Source organism: Phocoena phocoena, chromosome X (genome assembly GCF_963924675.1).
Source record: "Phocoena phocoena chromosome X, mPhoPho1.1, whole genome shotgun sequence".
Taxonomy (NCBI): Eukaryota; Metazoa; Chordata; class Mammalia; order Artiodactyla; family Phocoenidae; genus Phocoena; species Phocoena phocoena.
Genome location: NC_089240.1, coordinates 125166333 through 125189789, shown reverse-complemented (window position 1 = coordinate 125189789; position 23457 = coordinate 125166333). Strand labels below are relative to the sequence as shown.

At 55.9% G+C, this 23457-nt stretch overlaps 3 protein-coding genes across 3 annotated transcripts in view; 2 read left to right on the top strand and 1 right to left on the bottom strand.

Moving 5' to 3' along the window:
* TMEM185A (transmembrane protein 185A) overlaps window positions 1-10619 on the top strand; it is a 31195-nt gene extending 20576 nt beyond the window's left edge. Inside the window, exons 4-7 of the mRNA XM_065901030.1 lie at window positions 3500-3583; window positions 6675-6851; window positions 7703-7826; window positions 8999-10619. Of these exons, the coding sequence (XP_065757102.1) occupies window positions 3500-3583; window positions 6675-6851; window positions 7703-7826; window positions 8999-9243 (630 nt within the window). The 3' untranslated portion in view covers window positions 9244-10619. The remainder of the gene's footprint in view (window positions 1-3499; window positions 3584-6674; window positions 6852-7702; window positions 7827-8998) is intronic.
* Window positions 10620-12166: 1547 nt separating this feature from the next.
* HSFX2 (heat shock transcription factor family, X-linked 2) lies at window positions 12167-14415 on the top strand. Its single transcript, XM_065900285.1, has 3 exons — window positions 12167-12219; window positions 12302-12944; window positions 13876-14415. The coding sequence occupies exons 1-3, from the start codon at window positions 12167-12169 to the stop codon at window positions 14413-14415; spliced, it is 1236 nt and encodes a 411-aa protein (XP_065756357.1).
* Window positions 14416-22395: 7980 nt separating this feature from the next.
* LOC136142290 (melanoma-associated antigen 8-like) lies at window positions 22396-23244 on the bottom strand. The gene has a single exon (XM_065900283.1). The coding sequence runs from the start codon at window positions 23242-23244 to the stop codon at window positions 22396-22398; it is 849 nt and encodes a 282-aa protein (XP_065756355.1).
* Between the last annotated feature and the right edge of the window lie 213 nt (window positions 23245-23457).

Genomic DNA, 23457 nt, shown 5'->3' with positions numbered 1-23457 from the left:
AAACAGCGGCAATAACCCCTCAGGCCTCTGTTTGCCTCTCGTGCGTCTTCCTTCCTCACAGAAAGGCTCTGGGAAGCAGTGCGACAGGGACCCCGCATTCCCTGCTCCAGCACGTGCTCCCCGTGGCCTGTGGCCTCATCCGGGGGCCTCTTGAGCCCCCATCTTGTCTGGCCGCTGGCCGCGCCGTAGCTCCTGACACCCCTGGTCCCTCGACCAGTCTGGCCACCTCTGCCTGCGTTCAGCTCCTTCTCTGAAGTATTCTTCCTCCGTCCGCTCCTTGCACGTTGCTGTTCCACAGGATTCTAGTCCTGGGCGTTTTCTGTCCTCACTGCGTGCACTTCCTCTGAATGATCTTGTTCACACGTGCTCTCACTTCCTAAATTCGCATTTGTAAACTCCGATTTCTACACGAGCTCCAGACTCATCCAACTTCCCCTGAATCTGTATTCCCTGTATTAGTTCGAGGCACCATTTCCACCCAGTCACACTTACCTGTCTACTTTGTGCCTCTGTTACTTTGCATTTTTCTCTATTATCTGAGCAAAATGAAGTAAAACCAAGCTTTAAAAATCATTTATAAAAGCTTACATTAAACAAGATCACTGAGATCAAAGCTTCTTGATTTTAACTATTTGGGGCCGTGTTTCTCAGTGGGGCTGGGTATGCTCTCGGCGTTTTGGATAGGAAATGTTTTGTTGAACAGGACTGTGCCCTGCATTTCAGGACACTTCTCCCTGGCCTCTGCCCACTAAACACTAGCGGAGGTGCTCCCTCAAGTCACTGTGGCAGCCATTAGGGCCTGCGCATGTCCTAGCTCTTCCACAGGTGAGCAGCATTACCCAGGTTGAAAAGCACTCAGAAAGTTCTGTAAATACTGTCGGATGAGGGCTGAGGAGGAGGTTTAAGAAAACTGAAAACTTGGAACTTTGTTTCTTAGAAAGTAAAAGCGTACACAAGGGCTAGGACTATACTGGGCACGAAGCCGTATTTTCCTAATGCAGTGTGGTCACACTCTTGGCAATCTACCTACGAGAAGAAAGTACATGCCAAGAGTTGAGCTCCCTCCTGATTCTTGTGTCCCAGGTGGAGTACCTACGTTGGCTAGGGGGTGACTGGGGCTAGGTTCCCCCAGAGCCCTGAAGGAGGAGTCCGGGTGAGCCAGGGTGCCCTGTGCAGGTAGGAAGGGGATGGTATTTTTCAGGCAGAGGAAATAACACATAAGAAGCCGTAGATGCAGAAGAAAGTCTGTCATGTTGAGTGGACCAGTGACTCAGATATGACTGGAGCACAGTTTTGTAAGATGCAGAGAGTCCTAGAGGTGGAACATGGTGATGGTGTCACAGCCACAGTCATATGGTGGTAATATGAATGAACGTACTGAACACCATTAAACTGTACCCTGAAAGACGGTCAAGACAAAGAGGGTAAGTTTTACATTATGTGTATTTTTCCACAGTAAAAAGAAAAAAAATGCCTGGAGCATGAAGTATAAAGGAGGGAGCCGGGGAGGACGGGGTCTGCATAGAGGGATTCGGCTGAGTAAGGGCCAGTCCTCAGTCCTCAAGGCGTTGCTGAGCTTCCCAGGACACCATAATGAGCTCACAGGGGCACCATGGGATACCAGACATTTCTGAGGGAAAAGCAGTGATCCCTGACATCTGTAGGGACACCCTACGAACTACTAGCTCCGTGTAGTTTACGGCTTTACTATTAGGTCACACTACATTCATTTCGATAGTGTCATGGAAGAGTCTAAGTTGTTGGCAGTCGCTGGGATGAGAAGGCAATACTGTGCAAAAATCCATACGGAGAGCAGGTGATGAGGGCGGCAGTGTCTTGAGGAACGGTGCAGTGCCGACTGGCACACACGTCCCACCAGGAATTACTTGTCGTTAGTTAAGAATGGGACACACATAACATTTTTCTTTCAATTAACGTGAGGTGATTTTTTTTTTTAGATGGCTACTTAGGATAAGTACTCAGTTTAGATCTAATGACTTAAATCAGTGGAACTGTTAGGTGTTTCTTTTGGCCCAGAGGCCTCAGAAAGAATTGCTGAGTCGCTAAATGCCCTGGGAACTGGGAACTTTGGGGCAGCTCTGGGCCAGGTCACGTGGCGTCCTGTGACTTTCATCCTGTGGGCAGTGATGAGCCCTTGAAGAGCAGTGAGTACTGCAGCCAGAAGGAGGGCTGCCTGCGGGGCATTCGGGAGCACGAGGGCCCAAGGAAGCAGGAGTAGTCGGGATGGGGGCCGGGCTAGGGATGCTAGAGAAGTCTGCACAGTGGAGGACAGGGCCAAGTGCCTGAGCCCGAGGGTGTGGGAAACAGAATGCGGGCTGCCCTCCTGTGTCCTGATTTGGGGAAGCAGGCCGCAGCGGTAGCTCCCAGTGAGACAGGGTGAAGGCAGCAAGGTGCGGGAGGTGGGGTAATGAACTCAGGGGGCAGAAGGGCTTCCTCTGAAGTGCCTCAGGGAGGTCGGCTCTGGGCCACAGCAGGAAGGCCAAGGTGGAGACAGGTTGGAGAAGCGAGCAGTAGGAGGTCGCGCGGGCCAGGGATGTGGAGGCTGGCTCTGCTCCCCACCCCAGGGCAGGGTGAGGGAGTGAAAGCACATGTGTTTGTGTCTGAGTGAGTCTCTACAGTGGGGAGAGAGGCTGAGTTTAAGGCTTTGGGGGGCATCACCATTTAAGGAGAGGAAAAGGCACATGAAAGGGAAGTGTCAGAGACCAGGAGGATGGCGAGACTGCACGCTGGGATTCTCGGAGGAGGGAGGAGTGGTGGGCAATCTCCCACGCTTCAGAAGTGGTCCGACGCTGCAGAGCTGATCAGGTGACCTTGATGAAAGCAGTTTCCTGGTGGTCCTGAGGGTGGAGGCCGGGCCACAGTGGGTGGAGCTTGGAGTGGCAGGGGTGGCCGTAGGGACTCGAGTGTCCATGGTGTCTCACAGAGCTTGATGGTTTGGGGTTATTTTGTGTTGAATGGGAATGAGTTGAACATGTTTCTGTGCTTCTGGGAAGGATCGCGGAGTGGTGGGGTTAAAGATGCAATAAAGAATCCATAATTGATGTCTTGATGTGACAGGGTCCTCGAGGAGCCAGAAAGGAAGGGGTGGGATGCAGGCTGAGTTCCAGGTACAAGAAGAAAGCAGTACAGGGATGATTAAGAACAGAGATGTTTGTGGGTAGGCGCAGAAAGGAAGCTGGGGGAGACCACCAGAGATTGCGTCTCTGCAGATCGCGAGCCTGGAGACGGGCCATTGCCTGGATGAGCATAAAGGGCCGAGCAGCCACTGAGCAGAGGACGAGGCACAAGGCCAGGGCCAGGTTTCTCCTTGACACAGCACTGCTTTGCTCCTCCGGTGCTGAGAATCAGGAGGTTGCGACGTGACATAATAAACTTTTGCTGCATTATAATTTGCATTGCCTTTAGCGTGTTAACCAAACAATTGTGGTATTGAATGCAGCCGTTATTTTGTTTAACTGATTCTTCTCTTCATTTTTAGTTAGAAATCCTGTGTTCTGTCAACATTCTCCAGTTCATATTCATTGCCTTAAGACTGGACAAGATCATCCACTGGCCGTGGCTTGTATGTAACTTTTTAAATCCTTAAATAAACTTTTCTTTTTATTATAAAAGTTATTCGTGTTTATTGTAGAAATGTCGGAAAAGACAGGCAAGCGAAGGTAATAGGATAATAATCACCCATAATCCACTGGGAGATAACATGGTTAGTGTTTTTTGTTTCCTTGTTTGGGGGTTTATTGTTTCATAAAGATAATTGAGATCATACTGCATGTATAATTCGGTATCCTGCTTTGTTGTTCTAATGTTGTATTATAAGCATTTTTACATGTCAATAAAAGGTTCTTATAAGCATGACTTTTCAAGTTTAATTGATGCAAAATATTCTTCAAATACATTTATGAGACTGTCCCCTCATTTCCGAATATTGAAGTTGTTACCGGTGTTTTACAATTATAAATCATGCTGCAGCATATAATTTTGTGCATAAAAATCTTTGCCTGTTTTTTTTTTTTCCTTGTTTTCCTAGGAAGGACTACAGAAACAGTATTACTGGGCCAGAGGGTGGGAACTTTTTGAGGTTTTGAAATACAAACTGCACTGCCAACTCCCTTTTCAAAAGAGCTGTGCCAGTTTACACTCCTGCCAGGGGTGAAGTCTGAGTCACGCGAGTGACCTCTTGCTTCCGTTAATGGGTGTTCGGTTAAAACTGATCGTGCATAGACAGAAGAATGGATGGAGAGAGAGATATATATGGCAAGCTGCAAATTAGAGAAAACAGTACGGTTTCAACTAGTAACGCATAGAAAGAAGATGAGACAAAAGGTAGAAGAATTATCTTGCCTCTGGGAGGCGAGGTCTTGCCAGGGTTTGGGGTTTTCTCCCCGGCCCCACCCTGCTTGATGTGTACTTTTGTACATAAGACATTGTCTGTGATTAACATGGTTTACCTTTAAAAAAAAAAAAGGTAAAAAATATAGTTAAAAAAAAGAAAATATTCGTTTGGCGACAAGGAAGAAAATATGGGAACATAAGTTACCTCTCTAGTGAATAAAGACAAGATCCATCCCTTCTGCCTAAAATCTTTGATAAAACATTCATAATAAAAAATACTGTTCAGGCACCCATCTTACATCTTCAGGGTGCTGTGTCTAGAGAACAATAATTGGGTTCAGAGCTTTCTGTTGTGCCATGGAGGAAACAAATCTGGGTAAGACCAAAATTTTAGTGTAAGGTGAAATCAGAAGAAAAAAAAAAGATTAGGAATTGTGCATGTTTTCTAAAGATGAACAGAGGAATTTTTCCAGCCCCAATCCTGTGCAAGTCCCAGCAGATGCAGCAGCCAGATTGCAGGTTTCCCACAGTGTTCAGGAGAAACCAAGTGAGGCTGGTCGCTAACATTCCACCCACGAGGGCCAGGCCTCTAAGTGAGTCTGTTCCCAGACGTGCTTTAGGACGAGGGACGTAAGGGGAAGCTGTGCACAGCAAACATCCAGTCAGGAGCTCTGAGCTCCTCAGAAGGATTAAAACTCATATACCAACTCAAGTCCTGGGTCTAAAAACGAAAGGTAAAAACTAAAGAACTGTTAGAAGAAAACATAGGAGAAAAATCTTAGGGATCTGGAGTTAGGTGAAGAGTTCCCGGAAGTGGCACCAACAACATGGTCTATAAAAGAAGCTCAAAATTAAAATGAAATTAATGAAAAGACAGGTCCCAGACCAGGAGAAAATATTTGCAAAGCAGATGTCTAACCAAGGACGTGTATGCAAAGCATCAAGAGCTCTCAAAACTCTAAAAGCTCAACAACCTAATTTTAAAATTGACAAAAGGCTCGAACCGACTATTCACAAAGAAGATAGACATATGGCGAATAAGCACATGAAAAGGACATCATTACCCATTCGGGAAAAGCAAATAAAAACCAGGATGAGGTACCACAGCACACGCATCAAAATGGCAAAGATAAGAACCACAATACCAAGTGCTGGGGCAGACCCGAGGGACCCGGACCCTCGCCCGTCGCTGGTAAAAATGCCAAACTGGGTGGATGCTCTGGAAAACGGCTCGGCAATTTCTTATAAATTAAACATGGAGTTACCATGTGACCTAGCAGTGCCAATCCTGGGTGTTTCCCCTGGAGAAATGTAAACGTACAGCCACACAGAAACCTGGGCACAGATGTTTATAGCAGCCTTATTTGCAATTGCCAAAAGCGGGAAAGCACCAACATCTCCTTCCCAGGGTGACTGGATAGCAGGCTGGGGTGCATCCACCCAGTGGAGCAGCGCTCAGCAACAACCTGCAGGCATCTCGGAGATGTTCTGCTGATTGGGAGAAGGGAGCCTCAGAAGGTTACATGCTGTATGAGTCCATCTCCATCACGTTCTTGAAGAGACAAAAGTGTCGTGATAGAGGACAGAGCAGCAGCTGCCGGGGGTTATGGGTGGGGCGAGGGGGTGACACAGTGATGGGAGAGCACGAGGGAGTCTGGCAGGGTGAAGGAGCTGTCCTGTGTCCTGCCCGAGGCTCCACAGACCTATACGTGTGTGCGTGAAAAGTCATAGAACTGGACACCAAAGGATAACAGTCAATTTTACTGTTTTGTAAGAGAAGACAAAGGGACAACAGATGTACCCAAGGGGGCCATGCAGAAGGGAGAAAAGGCCACACGGGAGGAGCCTGCTGAGGCCCCCAGGACTCATCGTGTGGGCTTGTGTGTGAGGGTGAAACAAGCTCTTTCTGGTATGACAGCAACTGACACAGAACCCACCTGGGCGAGGCAGCGGAGACCGAGTGGCGGAAGCCTCCCAGCCTCAACTTGCAAGTTCATGGAGGGCCTGGGCCCCCTGCGCAGCCCGGGTTGCCAAGGAGCCTTTGGCCACAGTGCCTCTGGCAGGATGGGAAATGACTAGGAAGAGGGGATGTCCGGGTGAGCCAGGGCGCGGGTGGAGGGGAGGCGGGCAGAGCCCGGGGCCCGCTGAGCGAGCTCACGCCTCAGGGCAGTGGCCGGGGCAACGGCAACCCCAACAGTGAGCAGCAGGTCCTCTTCCCACGCTGGCCCCATCCAGGCCTGGCACCGTCTTAAGCGCAGAGATCCGGGAAGGAGTTGGCTCTGCCTACCCTAAAGACCTTTCTTCTCTCCTCCTCCCTTCAGGTCGTGTGTGTCCCCCTGTGGATTCTCATGTCTTTTCTGTGCCTGGTGGTCCTGTACTACATCGTGTGGTCTGTGCTGTTCCTGCGCTCCATGGATGTGATCGCAGAGCAGCGGAGGACACACATCACCATGGCGCTGAGCTGGATGACCATTGTCGTGCCACTCCTTACTTTTGAGGTAAGCTTTCGGCAGAACTCTTGAGGCCCAGCAGCCTGCGCTTCCCCAGCACGGCAGCTCCCCGGGCGAGCCTGCCAACAGAGGACCACAGGACAGTCAGAGCGGCCTTTCTCTGGGGGCCTGGGGGCTGGCAGTGAGAAGTGTAGCTTTCTAGCCACCACGCATCTGAATGTATTGATTTGTCGTCTTCTGTTTTTTTTAATTTATTTATTTATTTATTTATTTATTTATTTTGGGCTGTGTTGGGTCTTCATTTCTGTGCGAGGGCTTTCTCTAGTTGCGGCAAGCGGGGACCACTCTTCATTGCGGTGCACGGGCCTCTCACTATCGCGGCCTCTCTTGTTGTGGAGCACAGGCTCCAGACGCGCAGGCTCAGCAGTTGTGGCTCACGGGCCTAGCTGCTCCGCGGCATGTGGGATCCTCCCGGACCAGGGCACGAACCCGTGTCCCCTGCATCGGCAGGCAGATTCTCAACCACTGCACCACCAGGGAAGCCCCGATTTGTCGTCTTCTCGAAAGAGAAAGTTGGATGTGGTATTTTTGTGTTTGAGCCCTGTGGAGAATTATAGAGTGGGCACTGTTGACTCCTCCAACAAAACAGCAGCAAGAGTTTCCCAGAACAGTCCTGATGTTGGAAATGTTGTAGGTGGATGGATTTTGCTTAGTCCTGAAGAGCCATATGAAAGCTCTTCTTGTCCTTTCCCCCAGAGTGGAGGGTTACCGTTGCCTCCTGTGGAGCGAACGTCCCCCTTATGAGACCTGACGAGGGAGGGGCAGTGCCGTCTGGCTTCAGAGAGGGTCTGTTTTCAGATGCTCCATCGACAGAACCTCAACTGTTTCTCTTTCTTTAGATCCTGCTGGTTCACAAGCTGGACGGCCACAACGCGTTCTCTTGTGTCCCGATATTTGTCCCGCTCTGGCTTTCCTTGATCACTCTCATGGCAACCACATTCGGGCAGAAAGGCGGAAACCACTGTATGTACGCAGCATTTCCGAAGCGCTTGAACTGTGTGTGTGCGTGTGTGTCTGTGTGCCTGATGCGTGGCTGTGTGTGTGTGTCTGTGGCCCCGCTTTATGAAAAGACGCGCCTAAGGACCCCAATCAGGGAGTTTCCCTGGGAAAGGTAGGACTGAAGAAGGCCTGGAATCTTCCAGGGGAAGGGCGTGCCGTCAGCCTTGCTTTCGTGGCCCTATGACCGGAGGGAGGCCTGAGCGCGGCAGGCAGCCTCTCTGAGCCCATCCCCTCCGCTGCAACACCGGGACCAAGATTCCTTTTTCCCAGGGGCTCCTGAGGATGAGATGAAAATCCACATCATCTGCCAAACCCTGAGCGTCCTCCCAGTGTCTGTTTTGTCCTCGCTCTTGCCAGCGTCATTCCTGAGGTCTCCAAGTCTTGTCAGTGGTGCCCGGCTTCTCTCTCTCCCCCTCCACCTGTGTGCTGTGATAGCCCGTTCTGAAGTGCTCTTTGATGAGGGCCCCTTTCCTCACTAGACTTTGAGCTCCTTTGCATGTAGCCCCAGAGCACGCCCTTCTGGAAACTAATGCCACCGGGGGTTTTGCCCCAGGAGAGCCAGCACTGAGCTGACGGTTTAGTGGTACCCAGACCAGAAGAACGGGCCTTGGAGAAGGAGCTTTGAGGCCTGGACCAACACACGCCTGCCATCTTCCCGGACTCCAGAGGGTGATGGAGATCCTTTTCTTGGGTGACATTCTTTGTCACACGTGTGTTTCTTCTGGGCCGGGAAGACTGGAGGATGTTGACATAGTCCAGACACCGCAGATATTTGAGGCTCGTGAGAGCAGTAGTTCACATACTGGAGGACCCATCAGAATCCCAGGACTGCCCCCCGCCACCCTGCCACAGTTTCTGGTTCAGGAGGTGTGGGCTGGGGCCCAAGATCACATCCCTAACAGGCCCCAGGGAGACATCTGGTAGCTGCCAGTCCAGGACTGCCACCTGCAGAGCTGCAGAGCTGCAGGGCTTCCTTCTTACCCTTAGTTGGTACTGAGGCCTTGCTCAGGCTTCATTCCCAAGACATCAGGATAAAGCACTACAGTGTACAAGGAAAAGTTCTCATTCATGAAAGAAAAGTAACCTGAAGTTCAATGGAGACTAGTGTTTGAGAAAGTACATTTCTTCCTTTTCAGGGTGGTTTGGGATTCGCAAGGATTTCTGTCAGTTTCTGCTTGAAATCTGCCCATTTTTGAGAGAATATGGAAACATTTCCTACGACCTCCACCGTGAAGGTAATGAGGAAACTGAAGAAACGCCAGTTCCAGAGCCTCCTAAGATCGCTCCTATGTTTCGAAAGAAGACCAGGGTGGTTATCACCCAGAGCCCTGGAAAGTATGTCCTCCCACCTCCCAAATTAAATATCGAAATGCCAGATTAGACAGCCCCTTCCAGGGCAGATCGTGAGAGGACCTGGCCCGCACTCTCCCGCCTTCCTCTGCCTCTCCGTTCACCTCCCCCACCCCCAGAACTGGAGCTGGAGCTGGGTCTCCGGGGACTTCCATCTCATGCCTTGTTTGCACTCAATGCCTACCAGTGACTCACCGCGACAGGACACGCAGGTGACAGGGGCCTGGAACACGCAGCATGGTGTGGGGTGCGTGTCAGCGGCTGTGGATCTGATGGAGGGAGCCTGTGGAGAGGGAAGAAGTGATTTCCCCCGGGAAGGTGCCTGTGGAGCTGGCTTGGAGCCATCCTGGGTGGCTGATTCGGGCTGAGCCGGAATGGCTACACAGCTGGTTTTCAAAGTGTGAAAATTCCCATCAAAAGTGTTATTGAAAAATTATTTTTGAACCAGGCCGGCCTGGCCACGTAGCTCAGATGCCCCTGTTGTGGCATAGTTAGGGGACTGTGAATAGGCCTCGGGCCCCGTGTGCACCCATGCTGCCTCAGCTGGCCATGCTCCTGCCGTGGACGTCGTTTCTCTCTGGGTTTTTACTGGCCCCATTGGTGAGCCCTTTCTAATGGAGTGACTCCGTGCCTGTATAGTATTTATACAAATATTTTAGCGTTGTAATATACCGTGTTAAATCCTAGTTCTGTACAGTATATTCTGTTAAAGTATTTTTTTACAAGCTTGTACTGAAGACATACGTGTTCTGTTGCAGAAGTAGAGGCCAGTGGCACCCCTGTCCTGCCCATCGGGGTGCCACCCCTTCATGGGACATTGCCATTTCCCCTTCAATTTCTCCACAAACATAGTAGCTGCTACTGCCAGAACGGCCACAATAAGCAAGAAACTGCTTTTTTCTAACATGCTGGGAATACTGACTTGCAGAAAGCCATAAAGCACGACTGGAAGCTGGAGCACTGGAGAAGGGTGCCAAGACTAAACGTGGCCATCAGAGTGTGTGCGTTGAGGTCTGGGGCTTTGTGTCTGCCCCCAAGCTGGGCCCATGCTTTTAGCTAGGAGGACCACGACTCCAGGAGCTGGGGGTACAGCCACAAGTCAGAGGGAAGAAAGCAGATGCGATGGGAACAAGCAGTAAAAGAAGGTAAAAGGAGCCCTGGCATTGTCACCTGGGAGCAGGGGAGAGGGGGAGAGGGGGCAGCTGATACCTTGTCTAAACCGGGCTCCGCTGGCATCTACCACGCCCACCGCTCCACCCTGGCGCCAGCCTGTAGGAAGCCTGTGCTATCTGAAGGGGGACACTTGGGATGGTGCCAACTTTCCTGCTTGGTGTATAGCAAATGTAGCCCAATCCACTCCTTTCTTCCCCTTTAGCTGTTCAATAAACTGGTTCATCATTTTCCATGTGCACTGTGCGGGTCTTAATTTGGATATGGTCCAGGATGCTGGAAGTCCTGTCAGCGAGCACAAAAGGGAACCTTGAGCCGCCACCAGCAGCCGAGGGGAGCAGGGGTGGGTGAGCATCTCTCAGGAGTCTCCAGGGACAGCCAGAATATGCACTACAGAGAGGAAAGCGGGAGGCCCAGGGATTCGGCTGTTGGCGGGGGAGCACACGGCCACAATGCTGACAGCTGAGGAGGTGCCCGAGAGTGTTTGCGAGTTCCCAGACATTCTAAAGTGGAACTCGGCTTTTCAGTGGTCCTGAGGCATTGCCCAGTCACGTGGGCACCGAGTACCACTTACATCTATGCCAAATGCACTGTGATTTCTGGGTAGCTCACCCTAGCTGTCTCTAGAGACAGTAAACTCAGGTGGCGTTTCAGCCCACGGTTTGCAAGAATCGACAAGGAAGGCCAACTTTTGCTGGTGATGGAAGGCTTCCTGCAGGTAGCCAAGGGCCACCGATGGACCATTGCTTAAGCTCCTTAGATTCAAACTCGCTGTGAGACAGCACGCTTCTCCGTAACCACGGTAGCTGTGAGTTAAGTGGCAGGTACCTTGCCTCCTGCTGTATGTCCCCCTGATTCCTCAGGACCCCATGAAGCACGTGCTCCTACGAGTATCCTCGTGGGGAAGCAGAGGCTCTGAGGGCGTGAGCCAGGCAGCTGGGGATCAGCCGGTCTGTGGTGCCGGCCTTGGCATCTTCTGGCCGAGCCCTCGCTCTCACCCACTGGGCTGGGCGCCTGGGCCGTGGGAAGGTGACGTATTGGGTTTGGAGGCATTTCTTGGTCGTGGAAATCTCAGGAAGATCCTCGAGCCCGTGACCAGAGTAGGGTGGGGGGCATCAGTGGAGGTGGCCGCACACGTGGGGAGAACGTGCCAGACGGGCGGTTGTGCGTGGCCGCCTGTCTGATGTCCGAGCAGCAGGTCCCAGAGCAGGATGGCAGCACTCACGGCCTGGGCAAACCCAGACGGGGGTCCCGTGGACAGCGGTCGGCAGAAAGTGAGCCGCACCATGGGTGAAGGCTCAGGGCGACCGCCCCGTCCTGGGTGATGGGAGACTAGGTGTGCAGAGTGGGACCAGCCTGGGGTGGACACGTGCAGGCTGAGGAGCCGCAGGGGACAGCGGCCTGACCTCCTCTGTGCCCAGGAGCTCACCCATCACCGCTGCAGCCCCTGCTCTGCAACTCCTGTGGACCGACGGCAGGGCCTGGAGAGGGTCTCTGTGGAGGACCAGCTGCACGGCCTGTGACGGTGCCGAAACGGCAGGGTGCCTGCACCCTTGACCGTGGGCCCCGTCCCGGACGTTGCTCGTGCTTGAAATCATGGGTGCTGTGCACGGCCCGGAAGGCCAGGGTACACACAGGAGGACCTCTGACCTCGTGGGCCACACGTGGGTCCGTGCACGTCTGCCTGGCCCGGGGGCTCCGGGACCAGAAGGCCGTGCCCGGTTTGCACGAGCGCTCGGCCCGTGGCTCTGCACCCGTGCACGAGTGTCTTCGTGCCCCCTGCGATGACGGGCGTGAAGCAGGAGGCTGACGTGCTGACGGGCCTGCCCTTTATGATGTCACTTGCTGGCTGGGCTGTGATGTCACCCCCGAGCCACCGGAGCACTTCTGTGAGGGGCTGAGCGGGAGTGTGAGCCCAGGGTGCTGCCGGCCGCGCTGCACTGTCCCGTTTACGTGGCGGAGGGACACGCCGCGCTCCGCATGGCTGCGGACGAGAAGGGCCCCGCCGCGCTCCGCATGGCTGCGGACGAGAAGGGCCCCGCCGCGGGCAGGGCGCCCGGCTTCGGCGAGGCGCCTCTTCCTCCCGACACAGCGGCTCCGGCCCTCGGCTCAGGGAGCTGCACCCCCCAGTCCCTCGCCCTGGACCAGCCCGTGCCCGCGGGACACCCCGACCTCAGGCTGCTGCCTGGAGAAGCCGCTTTCCAGGATTTGACGGAAGAGCCTTTCTTGAAAGGGCCCCGCACCGCCTGCGAGGCCGTGTGGGAAGGCAGCCTGCTCTTCCACCCCTTTCCCAGGAAGCTGTGGACGATCGTCCACAGCAGTCGCTTTGCGTCCATTTGGTGGAATGAAGACGGGACTTGCATAGGCATCAACAGGCCGCTGTTTCAAAAGGAGGTTTTGGACAGGGACGGCCTAGACAAGGTGTTCAAGACAGAATGTATGAAGAGCTTCATCCGCCAGCTTAACCGCTACGGATTCCGCAAAGTGCACCAGGACATGCACACGTCCCTCTGCGTGACCAACCTGTCCACGAAGGAGCGGCCTGCCCACGTCCTGAGCGAGGTAAGGAGGGCGGGGGACGGCGGGGGAGGAGCCCTCTCCAGGGTCTGAGCCGCTGGGCCCAGGGGTGGGGGTGGGGGGCGGGTGCCAACCCCGGGGCCGCCTGGGACGGCGGCAGGCGTGTCGGGAGAGCTTCCTTTAAAGGTGGTACTTGGGGACCGGCGTGTCGGCCGGAGCTGGCAGTGCCGCGCGCTGTGTTGGGACGTTGTTATGGGGGCCCCGAAGCGTTCTCAGCACAGGGACGTCACTTCTCTCCCTCCTCCTTTTCCCTTTGGTGTGTCTGTGTGAGGTGATGCGTGTGAACTGGACCCCCTGTGGTGATCATTTCACAGCACACGCGGGCAAGGCGTCATCCTGTACTCCTGACACGTGGGCAGTGCCGCTCGCGCCTGACACGCAGTCACACCGGGGGGCAAGAGGACACTGCTGCAACGCTGGCCCTTCCCGTCCTCCTGCTCGGGGACAGTGGCCCACCGGGGGGCAGGGGGGAGGTCTGTGTGCCCCCTCGACTCCCATAGCTCCAGAGCATCACTTGAGTTGGGGCGCAGGTCCCTTCCTGGGAAGCAGTCAGCGTCCCCAATCTGGCCCCTGGAGGTGCTGGCCAGGGGGCGATTCGGACACTTCCTTAAAAAGCTACCGAACCTTGTTGCAGTCTCGTACCTGCAAACGCCAAGTCCCCTTTCGTGGGCCTTGTACTCATACTAAGGGGCCATTTTCAGTCATTTTCCAAGGGCGAAAGGTGATGGTGAGTGAGCGAGTCTCGGGGATGTAAAAGCTGGGGCACAGCGTCCTGCTGGGACCGGGTCCCGCTTTCTCCAAAGAGGCCTTGGGTCGGCTGGGGGAGGGCGCCCAGGGGCCCAGCCAGGCGGCTGCTGCTTGCGAGCAACTCTTTTGTGACTCGGGGTTTCCTTTTCTCTCTCAACTGCGACCTCAGTTACACTTCTACCACAGTCCCCTGTTTCAGAGAGACTGCCCGCACCTCCTGGTGAGGATGAAGCCGAGAGTGCGCACTAAACCAGCATCCGGGCCGGTGGACGGCGAGCCGGCAGCCCCGGGGCACCTCCCGGCGCCCAGCGCCGCGGAGCCGCAGGACGGCCTCCCACCGTATCCTGAGCACATCCAGGGGACCCCGAGCCACCCGCAAGTCGACCATGCCTCCGACCTGGCCAGGACTGGCTCTGTCGCTCCGGCCCCTCCTTGGACAGCAGCCGAGCCCCCTGCGCCGGATCCCAACGCGCAAGTTCTGGTCCCTCTAGTCCCTGTCCTGGCAGAGGTGGCCCAGCCAGCCGAGGTCCCCTGGCTCTGCTGCTCCTGGCCTCCCGCCCAGATGAGTCCTCCCTGGCCTGTGCCGGGCCTGGCCGCCGCACCCCCCGAAGTCCTCAGCCTGCCCCCCGCGCAGCTCCCGGGGGCCGCGCTGCTGCCTCTTGCGCATCCTGGATTCCCGAGGTGGCCGCCAGGCCTGCCGCCTCCCTGACCTTTATCCCTCGGCCCCTGAGCCCCTTTGCTGCTGCTGCATGGGCTCCTGCTCTTTCCTGGAATACCCGACCCCTCCAGGCAGGCCCACAGAGGACCCTGACCAGGCAGGCCCTGCAGACACACGGAGGTGGTGACGCGGCCAGAACCTTGCAGGGCAATAAAGAGCACGGGGACTTGAGAGCGATGTTCCACCCAACACGTGTTTGGCGCCTCCGTCCTGGGCGTGGCTGAGCAGTTGATTCCCCTCAGCAGGAAACGATGACAGGTGACAGCCCACCCCCGGCACGGTGCGGGCACCTAGCAGACACCTGGAGAAGCCCCTCAGACGCCCTGTGTCCACTCACTAGAAAGACCCTTGAAGGGCTGGACGAGCACAAGGAAGGCCCTGGCACCCGCGGCTTCACAGTTGCGGGGGCATCGTGTCCAGCAGGGTCTCGATTTGACAGATGAGAAGAGCTCAGGCCTCCCCGGTCAGAGGTCTGAAAAGAGCCCTTCCTGTCCTGAGACGCACAGGTGTGGAGGTGACGGTCCCTGGCAGGGGCCTGCGGGTGTTCAGTTTGGGGGTGCTCTCTGGTGTCTGGACAGCAGGATTGAGGTTTGCTTTTCACTGCGGGTCCTGCGTCTGGAGACATTTTCCTGGTTCACTTTTCCTTGCCTTTCGAGCTAAACACTTCAAGGGCGCCATGCTCCACCACCCTCTGGGCGCTGGGGTGTCGAGCTTATACCGCGAGTCCTTGTGGTCAGCGCCCAGTGGTGTGTACAGAGCACTGAAGGCCAGGGCACACCCCCAGCTCACAGCTGCTGCCTCCACGTGTGGGGGATGGGCCGGGGGACCTGGCCAGGACTCTGTGGCTGTCACAGCGATAGGGCGACATCCCCTCCCAAACACTGCTAAGGAGGGGGCGGGGAGCGGGAATTGCCTGGAGTTCCAGGGGTTAGGACTCTATGCTTTCACTGCGGTGGCCCGGGTTCAATCCCTGGTCGGGGATCTAAGATCCCCCAAGCCTTGTGGGGTGGCCAAAAACACAGAAAAGAAAAAAAAAAAGGTGGGTTGGGGGAGGAGGGGATGTAGACCCAAGGTACCAGGAATGATCCAAGCACCAGCAGCCAGAGGAGCCCCGGGTCTGCCCCGGTGAGGGGTGGTCCCATCTGCCGCTCCCGTCTGTCACAATGCCACAGCTAGTGCACGTCATGGGGGTCTCTTGAGCAGCCCAACAGCAGTGCCCCAAATGAACGATGCAAAAATGGACAGAAGGGATGGAAGAAACCGGTCTACAATAGAAGTGGGAGACTTCGGTCCCCCCTGTGATGGATTCAAATGGATCCCCCAGCTCCCACCCCAACCCTTAAGTCCACCTGCTGCAGTGCTAATCCCAAGCTGCATGTATTTGGAGATAGCACCCTTGGGGAAGTCAGTAAGGTTAAATGAGGTCACAAGGGTGGGACCCTAGTCCGACAAGAGCGGTGTCCTTTGGAAAAGAGGAAGAGACACCGAAGATCTCCCTGCCTCCCTCCCTCCCTCAGCCTCTCTTCCACCCTCCCAACCTCCCTCCCTCTCTCTCCCTCCATCCCTCTCTCTCTCCATTCCTCCCTCCCCTTCTGCCCCCCTCTCCCCGCTCCCTCCCTCTCTCTCTCTCCCCCTACCTTCCTCCCCCTCTCTCTTTCCCTCCCTCGCCCCCCTCCCTTTATCTCTCTCCCTCCCTCCCCCTCTCTCCCTCCTTCCCTGCTCCTTATCTCTCTCTCCCTTCCCTGTCTCTCCCTCCCTCCCCCTCTTCTCTTGCCCTCCTTCCATCCCCCTTCCCCTCTCTCTCTCCCTTCCTCCCTTCCCCTCTATCATTCCCTCCATCTCTCTCTCTCTCTCTCTCTCTCCTCTCTCCTTCACTCCCTACCGCCTCTCTCCCTCCCTCATTCCCCTTCTCTCTCTCCTTCCCGCCGTCCCTCTCTCTCTTGCTTTTGATTCCTCCCTCCATCCTGTCTCTCTCTCTCTCTCTCTCTCTCTCTCTCTCTCCCTCCCTCCCTCCCTCCCTCCCTCCCTTCCCCCCCCCAACCTGTGCAGGGAAGCAGCCAAGTGAGGGACCAAGAGAAAACCAGCTGTGTGCGAGCCAGGACGAGACGCCTTCCCTCACCTGGAACTGCACTTTCCAGCAAGTTGAGGTTGGACTTCTAGCCACCAGGACTGGGACCCAGTACATTTCAGTAGTTTTGGCCACCTCCTCTGTGGGACCTTGCTATGGCAGCTCTAAGCAGACTAGCACAGCCTGCTTTCATTATGGGTCCAGCGACCAGACAGCACCGCAGTAAGGGAATCACAGATTTGAACAGCACTGTGCAAAGACTAGGTCTCATGACACGTGTAGACTATTAGCCCCAAGAACAGAATAGACACGTGCTCGTCAAGCGTACCTAGAACGTTCTCCAGGGTACTCCACGTGTCAGGCCACACAGCATCCCCCAGTGAACTTAAGGGGATACAAACAAAAGGGCTGAAATCATACAAAGTATGTTCTCTGGCCAAAAGAGAGTGAAATTAGACCTCAATGACAGAAGGAAATGTGGGAAATCTGCAAAGAGAGGGAAATTGAGCCGTGCGTCCCCAAATAACCGCATTAGTCTGGGACGATGCCAAATCCCACGGCACAGGGTGAGGGGCTGAAACAGCAGACACAGATTCTCACGGTGGTTCTGACCAGGAGGCCGAGAGAGAGGGTCCAGCAGGGGTGGCTTGTACTGCGGCCGGCCTCCTTGGTTGGTTGCAGGTGGCCGTGCTCTTACCGCCCCTCACGTGGTCACCCTCTGTGCACGCACCCCCAGCCCCTGCCTTCTCTCCTTGCGTGTGCTGATCCGCTCTTCCCTCAAGGGCACCAGCCATCTTGGATTAGACCTCATCCTAATGGCCTCATTTCAACCTAAGAACCACTAACTCCAGTCACAGTGACATTCTGAGGTTCTAGGAGATTAGGGCTTCAACATGCAAATTTTGGGGGGACGCAGTTCAGTCCATAACAATAGCCCAGGGACCGGACAAGGCATCACAAGGGAAATTAGAAAATACTTTGAAATGAAGAAAACACATACCAAAGCCCCCAGGACTTATGGCACGCGGCCAAAGAGGCACTTGGGACCTAAAGCTGCAAACACCCCTGTTCCAATGGAGGTGACACCTCAAATCAACAGCCTCATCTTGAAGAGGGACAAGCGAGAAGAAGAGGAAGGTGAGTCCAAGCATCCTGACAACAAATTTTCACGAGAAAAGAAAAACTGCGCTAATCTACGTACGCGGGGATCACAAGACGTGTACTGGTTGGGAACATTCACTACATGGGGGAGGGCGCATCTTTCTTACACGCTCAGTAACAAGAGCTACATCCACCGACTACTTCATTTGGCCCAGGCTTTTTACAAGCAGGTCACATCATGGGGAAATTCACACCAATGCTTTTGCCTTGTACTATTAGGAGGCCCATTTTACAGATGGAGAAATCGAGGCATAGGGAGTCTCCATGATTTGATCAGCTTGTCACTAGAAGGACTCTTATTCAAGCTACGCATCATATGCGTGCAAAGCCCCATCCCCGCACTGGCCTGACCTGTCTCCCCAACAGTCAAGGGGGATTCAGCTGTCCTCCACGGGGTCCTACTAGCTGATGCCTCAGACCACATAATGGAGAAAACACAGGGAAGCCAGGCATTAGTGCCCATGAGAGCCTGACACTGGATTCTGCCCCCGTGGCCTCCCCAGCCCCATCAGGTCACCATCTCTCGTGAAATGGACACGAGGGCCAGGGAGGAGGGTGAGGGTCTAAGACTGAGGGCGTGAGGATGGAGAAGGGTCCTGGACGTGGGGGTCCGAGGCACGGCCCTCTGAAGGCGGCTCCTATGCTCAGGCTTGGGCCCTGCTCTCTCCTTCCACTGCCCACTCTGCTCCCTTCTGTCCCAGCGGCGTGGTGGCCCCACGTTCTCCTGCAGGCTCACTTCCCCGGGCACACTGGCTGTCAGGCAGGCGGCAAGCCTGCATTCAAAGCACGGGGACCGCCGGGCCGGCGGACTCTCCGCATCCCCACGCGGCGTGAGTGTCTGTGCCCTTCAGGGCCCTGCGGATGCACCTCCTCCTGGATGCTTGCTCACACGTGGCTTTACACCCTGCTGCTGTCTTCTGAATGTCACTTGGCTTCACACCCTGCATCCCGCCACCGACCCAGCCCTATGCCTGTGCCCAGCCCCAGCTCAGGGACCACGGACAGGCACAGGCCCGGGCCCCCGCGCTTGCTCACAAAGGCCCCTAAAGCAGCAGCCGGCGATATTTGCCACACAGGAGGGTAGGCGAGAGCCAGGCAGGAGGTCAGCCCTTTGCCGAGGAGGCTGGAGCTCAGAGCAGACTTTAGCTGGGGCTGGGGAATGGGGGCTTCTCGGGAAACAGGGCCACGGCTGAGACAACTCACACCAGCCCCTCAGGGGGCAGGCTCAGCGCACGTAGAGAACGTCAGAGCTTCCCGCTGACGGGCAGCAGCTCCCGTGTGCCCTGCCCCGCCCTGGTCAGGACTGGCTGGGTGCCGGGGTGGTGTGTGCTCGTCCAGAGTCTACTGGGGAGGGTGCTGCTGCCCCCCTGAAAAGTGCCTCCCTGAATGTCCCTGGGGCGCTCTTGGCGTGTCCCGGCCGCTGCTGCGTTGCCTGCCACGGCCGTCCCTGGGCTAGCACTGTCCCCCATCAGTCAGTTCACTGCACGAACGGGCACTAGGAATCCCTGCTTTCCCCTGGCAGTGCCCCACGGGGCTCTGGTCCTGGAGCACCCATTGTCCCAAGAGCACCCCTTTCCTGCTGGGGTCCAGGGCTGCAGCTCACCGGCAGAGGCATCTGCTCCCACCTGCCTCCCCCGGGCAGCCCAGGGCAGGTCAGATGGGGTCTGGTGGGTGCTGCTCCTTCCACCTCTCTGGGGCGGCGGACCCTCTTCACAGCCTGCATCACCGGGACCCCAAAGCCCTCTCCTGCCTGGCTCCTTTCCAAACCTTCATGCGGGTCTGCGGGTGGCTGGGACCTGGGGGAGCGTCCTGGGGACCACCCCTGCCATCTGCTACAGCCTGTCCCTCTGCTCAAACACCCTGATCGGGGACACCAGAGTCCTAGGCGGCTCTGCGGGTGGCTGACAGGACACGCCTGTGCCTCTCGCACTCAGGCTCAAAAACCAAAACCTCACGGTCACATTCAGAAGGCCATCAGTGTACTCAAACATTTGGGCATTACGTAGGGAATGATTTCAAAATAAGTCGGAAGCACAGAGATTCGCCCCACATCCCCGCGGCAACGATCATCACTTACCAACCACGAGGAGGCTCGCCGAGTGGCTGCATCACGTCCTGCCAGCTCCACCCGAACCATGATATTGGTGGGGGTGGGGGATGCTTCTCTGGGACTTTCAGATACACATACATGCACGAGGTCATCAGGACCGGGGCCTAAGCGGCTCTTAGTCGGGGGACAGGTTCCGGACAGAGTGGGCGCTGTGGGCAGCAGGGTCACCCTGAGGGGGACTCGGGGCTGGGCCCCACGAGGACGCCCCCGACCCCAACGGGGCCGCTCGGCAGCTGGCGGCTGCCCTCCTGACAGACTCAGCACAGCCCCGCGGGGACGGATGGGTGCAGCTCAAGGACCTAAGGGTGCGGGTTGCTTGAGGGAAATGCCCTCCGCCAGCTCCCTGTGGGGCAGCCTCTCTCTGGAGCACCTCCAACCCTGCCCAGGGCCTTAAAGGCACAGAGTCTGGCGTCTCACATCTAAGGGGCAGAGGCGCCGGACGTAAGACCCTGGGGGAGGAAGCACAGTGGTCTGTGTCTGTGTTGTCATGGCTTGAGGACTAACCCCCGACCCCGGTGTGCCTTCGATACAGATGGCCGTGACAAAACTGCTTCTGCTCAGAATTCAGTGGCAAAGGGTCATCCCATGACCCCTCCTAAGTGAAGAGGACGCTGGCAGTGCTGTGTCCCCACTTGTGCGGGGAGGAGAGGAAGACAAGATGGGGACGAGCACCTGACGGCCCTCCAATGCCACACTGCCTAGTAGAGGCTCAACAAAAGCAGGGCTTACCTTTTGTGATGACAAAATCCCCTTCTTTTCCGGCAGGAGTGTCTGAGCAGGTTACATCGGCCCTGAAATTCTCCACCTTTTCCAAGTGCCCACCTGCTATATGGCAGGTGCTTCAAATCCAGGATCCCACGTAAGGTTCACGTTGTCGTACGGCGCTCAGCAGGGAGGGCCGCCTCTTTAGCCCCCGGCGCCGTCTGCACCTCCCACTGCAGTGACCTCCCAATCCCATTAGGCCCAGAAGTTGCTCCTTCCTTTCGATGCCAGGTCACAGCCCAAACCTGTGGGTCTCTGATGCCGCCATATTTCTGCACCTGCCTGAACGCGGGGACACTGGCGGACGTTGCTCCTTAGTGGCTAGGACTTATTTCTAGTATTATTCTGATCCCAGACTCTGTCCTTCTCCCCTCTGGAAGTTGCTTTCTTTTCATGACATCTCAGAGAATTTGCAGCTCCATAGGAAACGGAATAGAAAACCAGTCAAAATTGCTGTTCTGTGTGTTTAACTCCTGCAGGATATATTATTCAATTTGGATGTGTGTGTGTGTGTGTGTGTGTGTCTGTCGGCATGGAGGGAAGGGTGGTGATTTCCCCAGCTGGGGGCAGCTCACGCAAAGCTCCCAGGATTCCAGTCACACGGCGACTCCTTTCCACTTTGGCAGCCTCTCTTCTTCCAAACCCCCTATTTTCATCCATTTCATCCCACTGAAATCTAGACCTTGCTCACAAGTGGCCAAAGTAAACTCCAGGTGACTAAAATGGTCGTTTCCATACGGTTGGTAATTGGCTCTCCCAGGGCAGGGAGAGGAGGGCCAGCCCCGGGAATACCGAGCAGGGCTTCAAAGAGCAAGACCCTCATTTCTCTGGAAATCCTCGCAGATGGCGGGTATGAAACACCTACCTCTTCACTGTGGCCCACTGTAATGCAACAAGAGCCAGCACCCCTTCCTTCCTGCCCCAGGGCGAGATTTCTCTCGGCTTTATCCGTGACCCAGAAGGACATCTCACAGCAATGTCCCATTTCAGACTTTCCCCTCCAACCCAAGACACAACCTCTGCATGTCTGGCTGCTGCCACCGCCCAGCTTCATCACCATCACCTCCCACAGAAGGAACCCCCACTTCCCAAAGGCCCAAAGTGCCCTGGCTCGGGGCACTTAACGCTCCAGGGCTCGCTCCTGGAGCCCCACCGCCTCGTCCCATGTTGTCTTATTCTGTGGGACTTAGGGGACGTCTCACCACCTTCCTCATGTGACAGCGGCTCCTAGACCATCACTCTAGGTGTGGGCGTGTCCTGCTTTTCCTAGCGTTCCCGCTACTAACACAGGCCCTTCCGGGGAGCAGAGGCTCCGTGGAGGTTTGCGGAATAAACAAGCCAGTGGGCAGGGGGCTTATTGACAGAGATGAACCTTCTCCTACTTTCTTAAAATACCCGTGCAAATCCAACTCCACAGAGATAGTTCGTTTTATTTACAGAATGACAGACAAGACAGGGAAGCAAGAACTGGAACAACAATGGCTTTTATTTTTCTATTTCTTCCCCCATCTATATCACTGCTAAGTACTTCCACGTTTCCAGAGCAGTTCTGATTCCAATTCCCTGTTATCTTGTACACGGTCACAAAACGAACTGGGAGATTTCCCAACCTCTCTTACAAACAGCAAAACTCTTGTTCTTGAACTGAATTAGTGCAAATACCTGTGGGATTAACGTCATACACCAAGTTAGACACTGAAGCTTGTTTAGTCTTCTATTCAAAGAACCAACATTTGAAAAATTCCTAAAGAAAACAGACATGGAAGTCCATGTCAACATACACAACAGGAACCCAAAGATGCTGCACACCGGCTTCCCCCAACTCGCCCGGCTCTCACTGCTTAGAAGGCTGACCGCTCCCTCTTCAAACTCAGAGTGAAGGATCAGCCCCCCTTCCTGCCCCACGGGAGAAGCTGCTGGACGTGGGACTGGCTGCTGCTCTGGCTGAGGCTCCCTCTTCCTCATCGCTCACGCTCTCTGCAGACACGGATGGGAAGAACCTGGGATCCATGCTATTGACCCTGAGCAGATGCTCCAGGACCTGCCACTTGCTGGCCTCCGCGTAGGCCCGGGGACCCCACAGGAACTCGTAGCGGGCAGGGTCGCTGTGGGGCACCTGCTGGTACTTCAGGTAGCCAGCCTGCACCCACACTTCGGTGAGCAGCTCCCTCCTGGCACGCAACCCCAGCTTGCTGAGCGCTCCCCGCAACTCCTCCTCAGGGGCGCGCTCACCGAACAGGGTGATCATGGTCAGGACCATCACCAGGAGGCCGTCCTCGCACGTGCGCTGCCCGGCCCTCAGCACTGCATCCCAGGTGAGGCCCAGGGTGGGGACCAGGACGTAGGTGCGATCGCGGGGGCCCACCCCCCTCACATCCAAGCCAAACACCACCTGCAGGCACTCGCAAGCGTGGCGGAAGACCTCGGGGAAGTGGTCCCGATGCTCCGGGAGGACCGTACTCAGCATCTCCACCTCGGAGGTCGGCTCCCCGCTACGATACTTGAGGAGCAGGAACACCACCAGGTCAACCATCAGCGAACCAAGTGCCTCCTGGGGCAAGGGCTCGGCATAGGCGGAGACGGAGGGGGCGCCAGGGGAGGCGGAGGACGAGGGGGATGCGGCCTCCTCCCCCGCAGCCCCCAGCAGCGACGCCTCCACCGGACCCTGGGCCGGGACTGGGGCCTGAGGGTCGGCCTCAGGCTGGCGGAGCTCACTCATCTCGACCGGGGACCTGATCACTGGGGTCGAGCCGCCCACGGGAGTGTGGGCACGGGTGACAGGCGTGGACCTCATACCTGAGGAAGAGAGGGGGTGTGAGCGGCCTCGGCGGAGAAAGGCCCCCTGGGCAGCCCTGACGAAGGCCACTTACAGGTCTCCTCTTAAGGGCTGCCCTCGGGCCTCACAGGGGCGCTCCTCCTGGGCAGCCTGTCC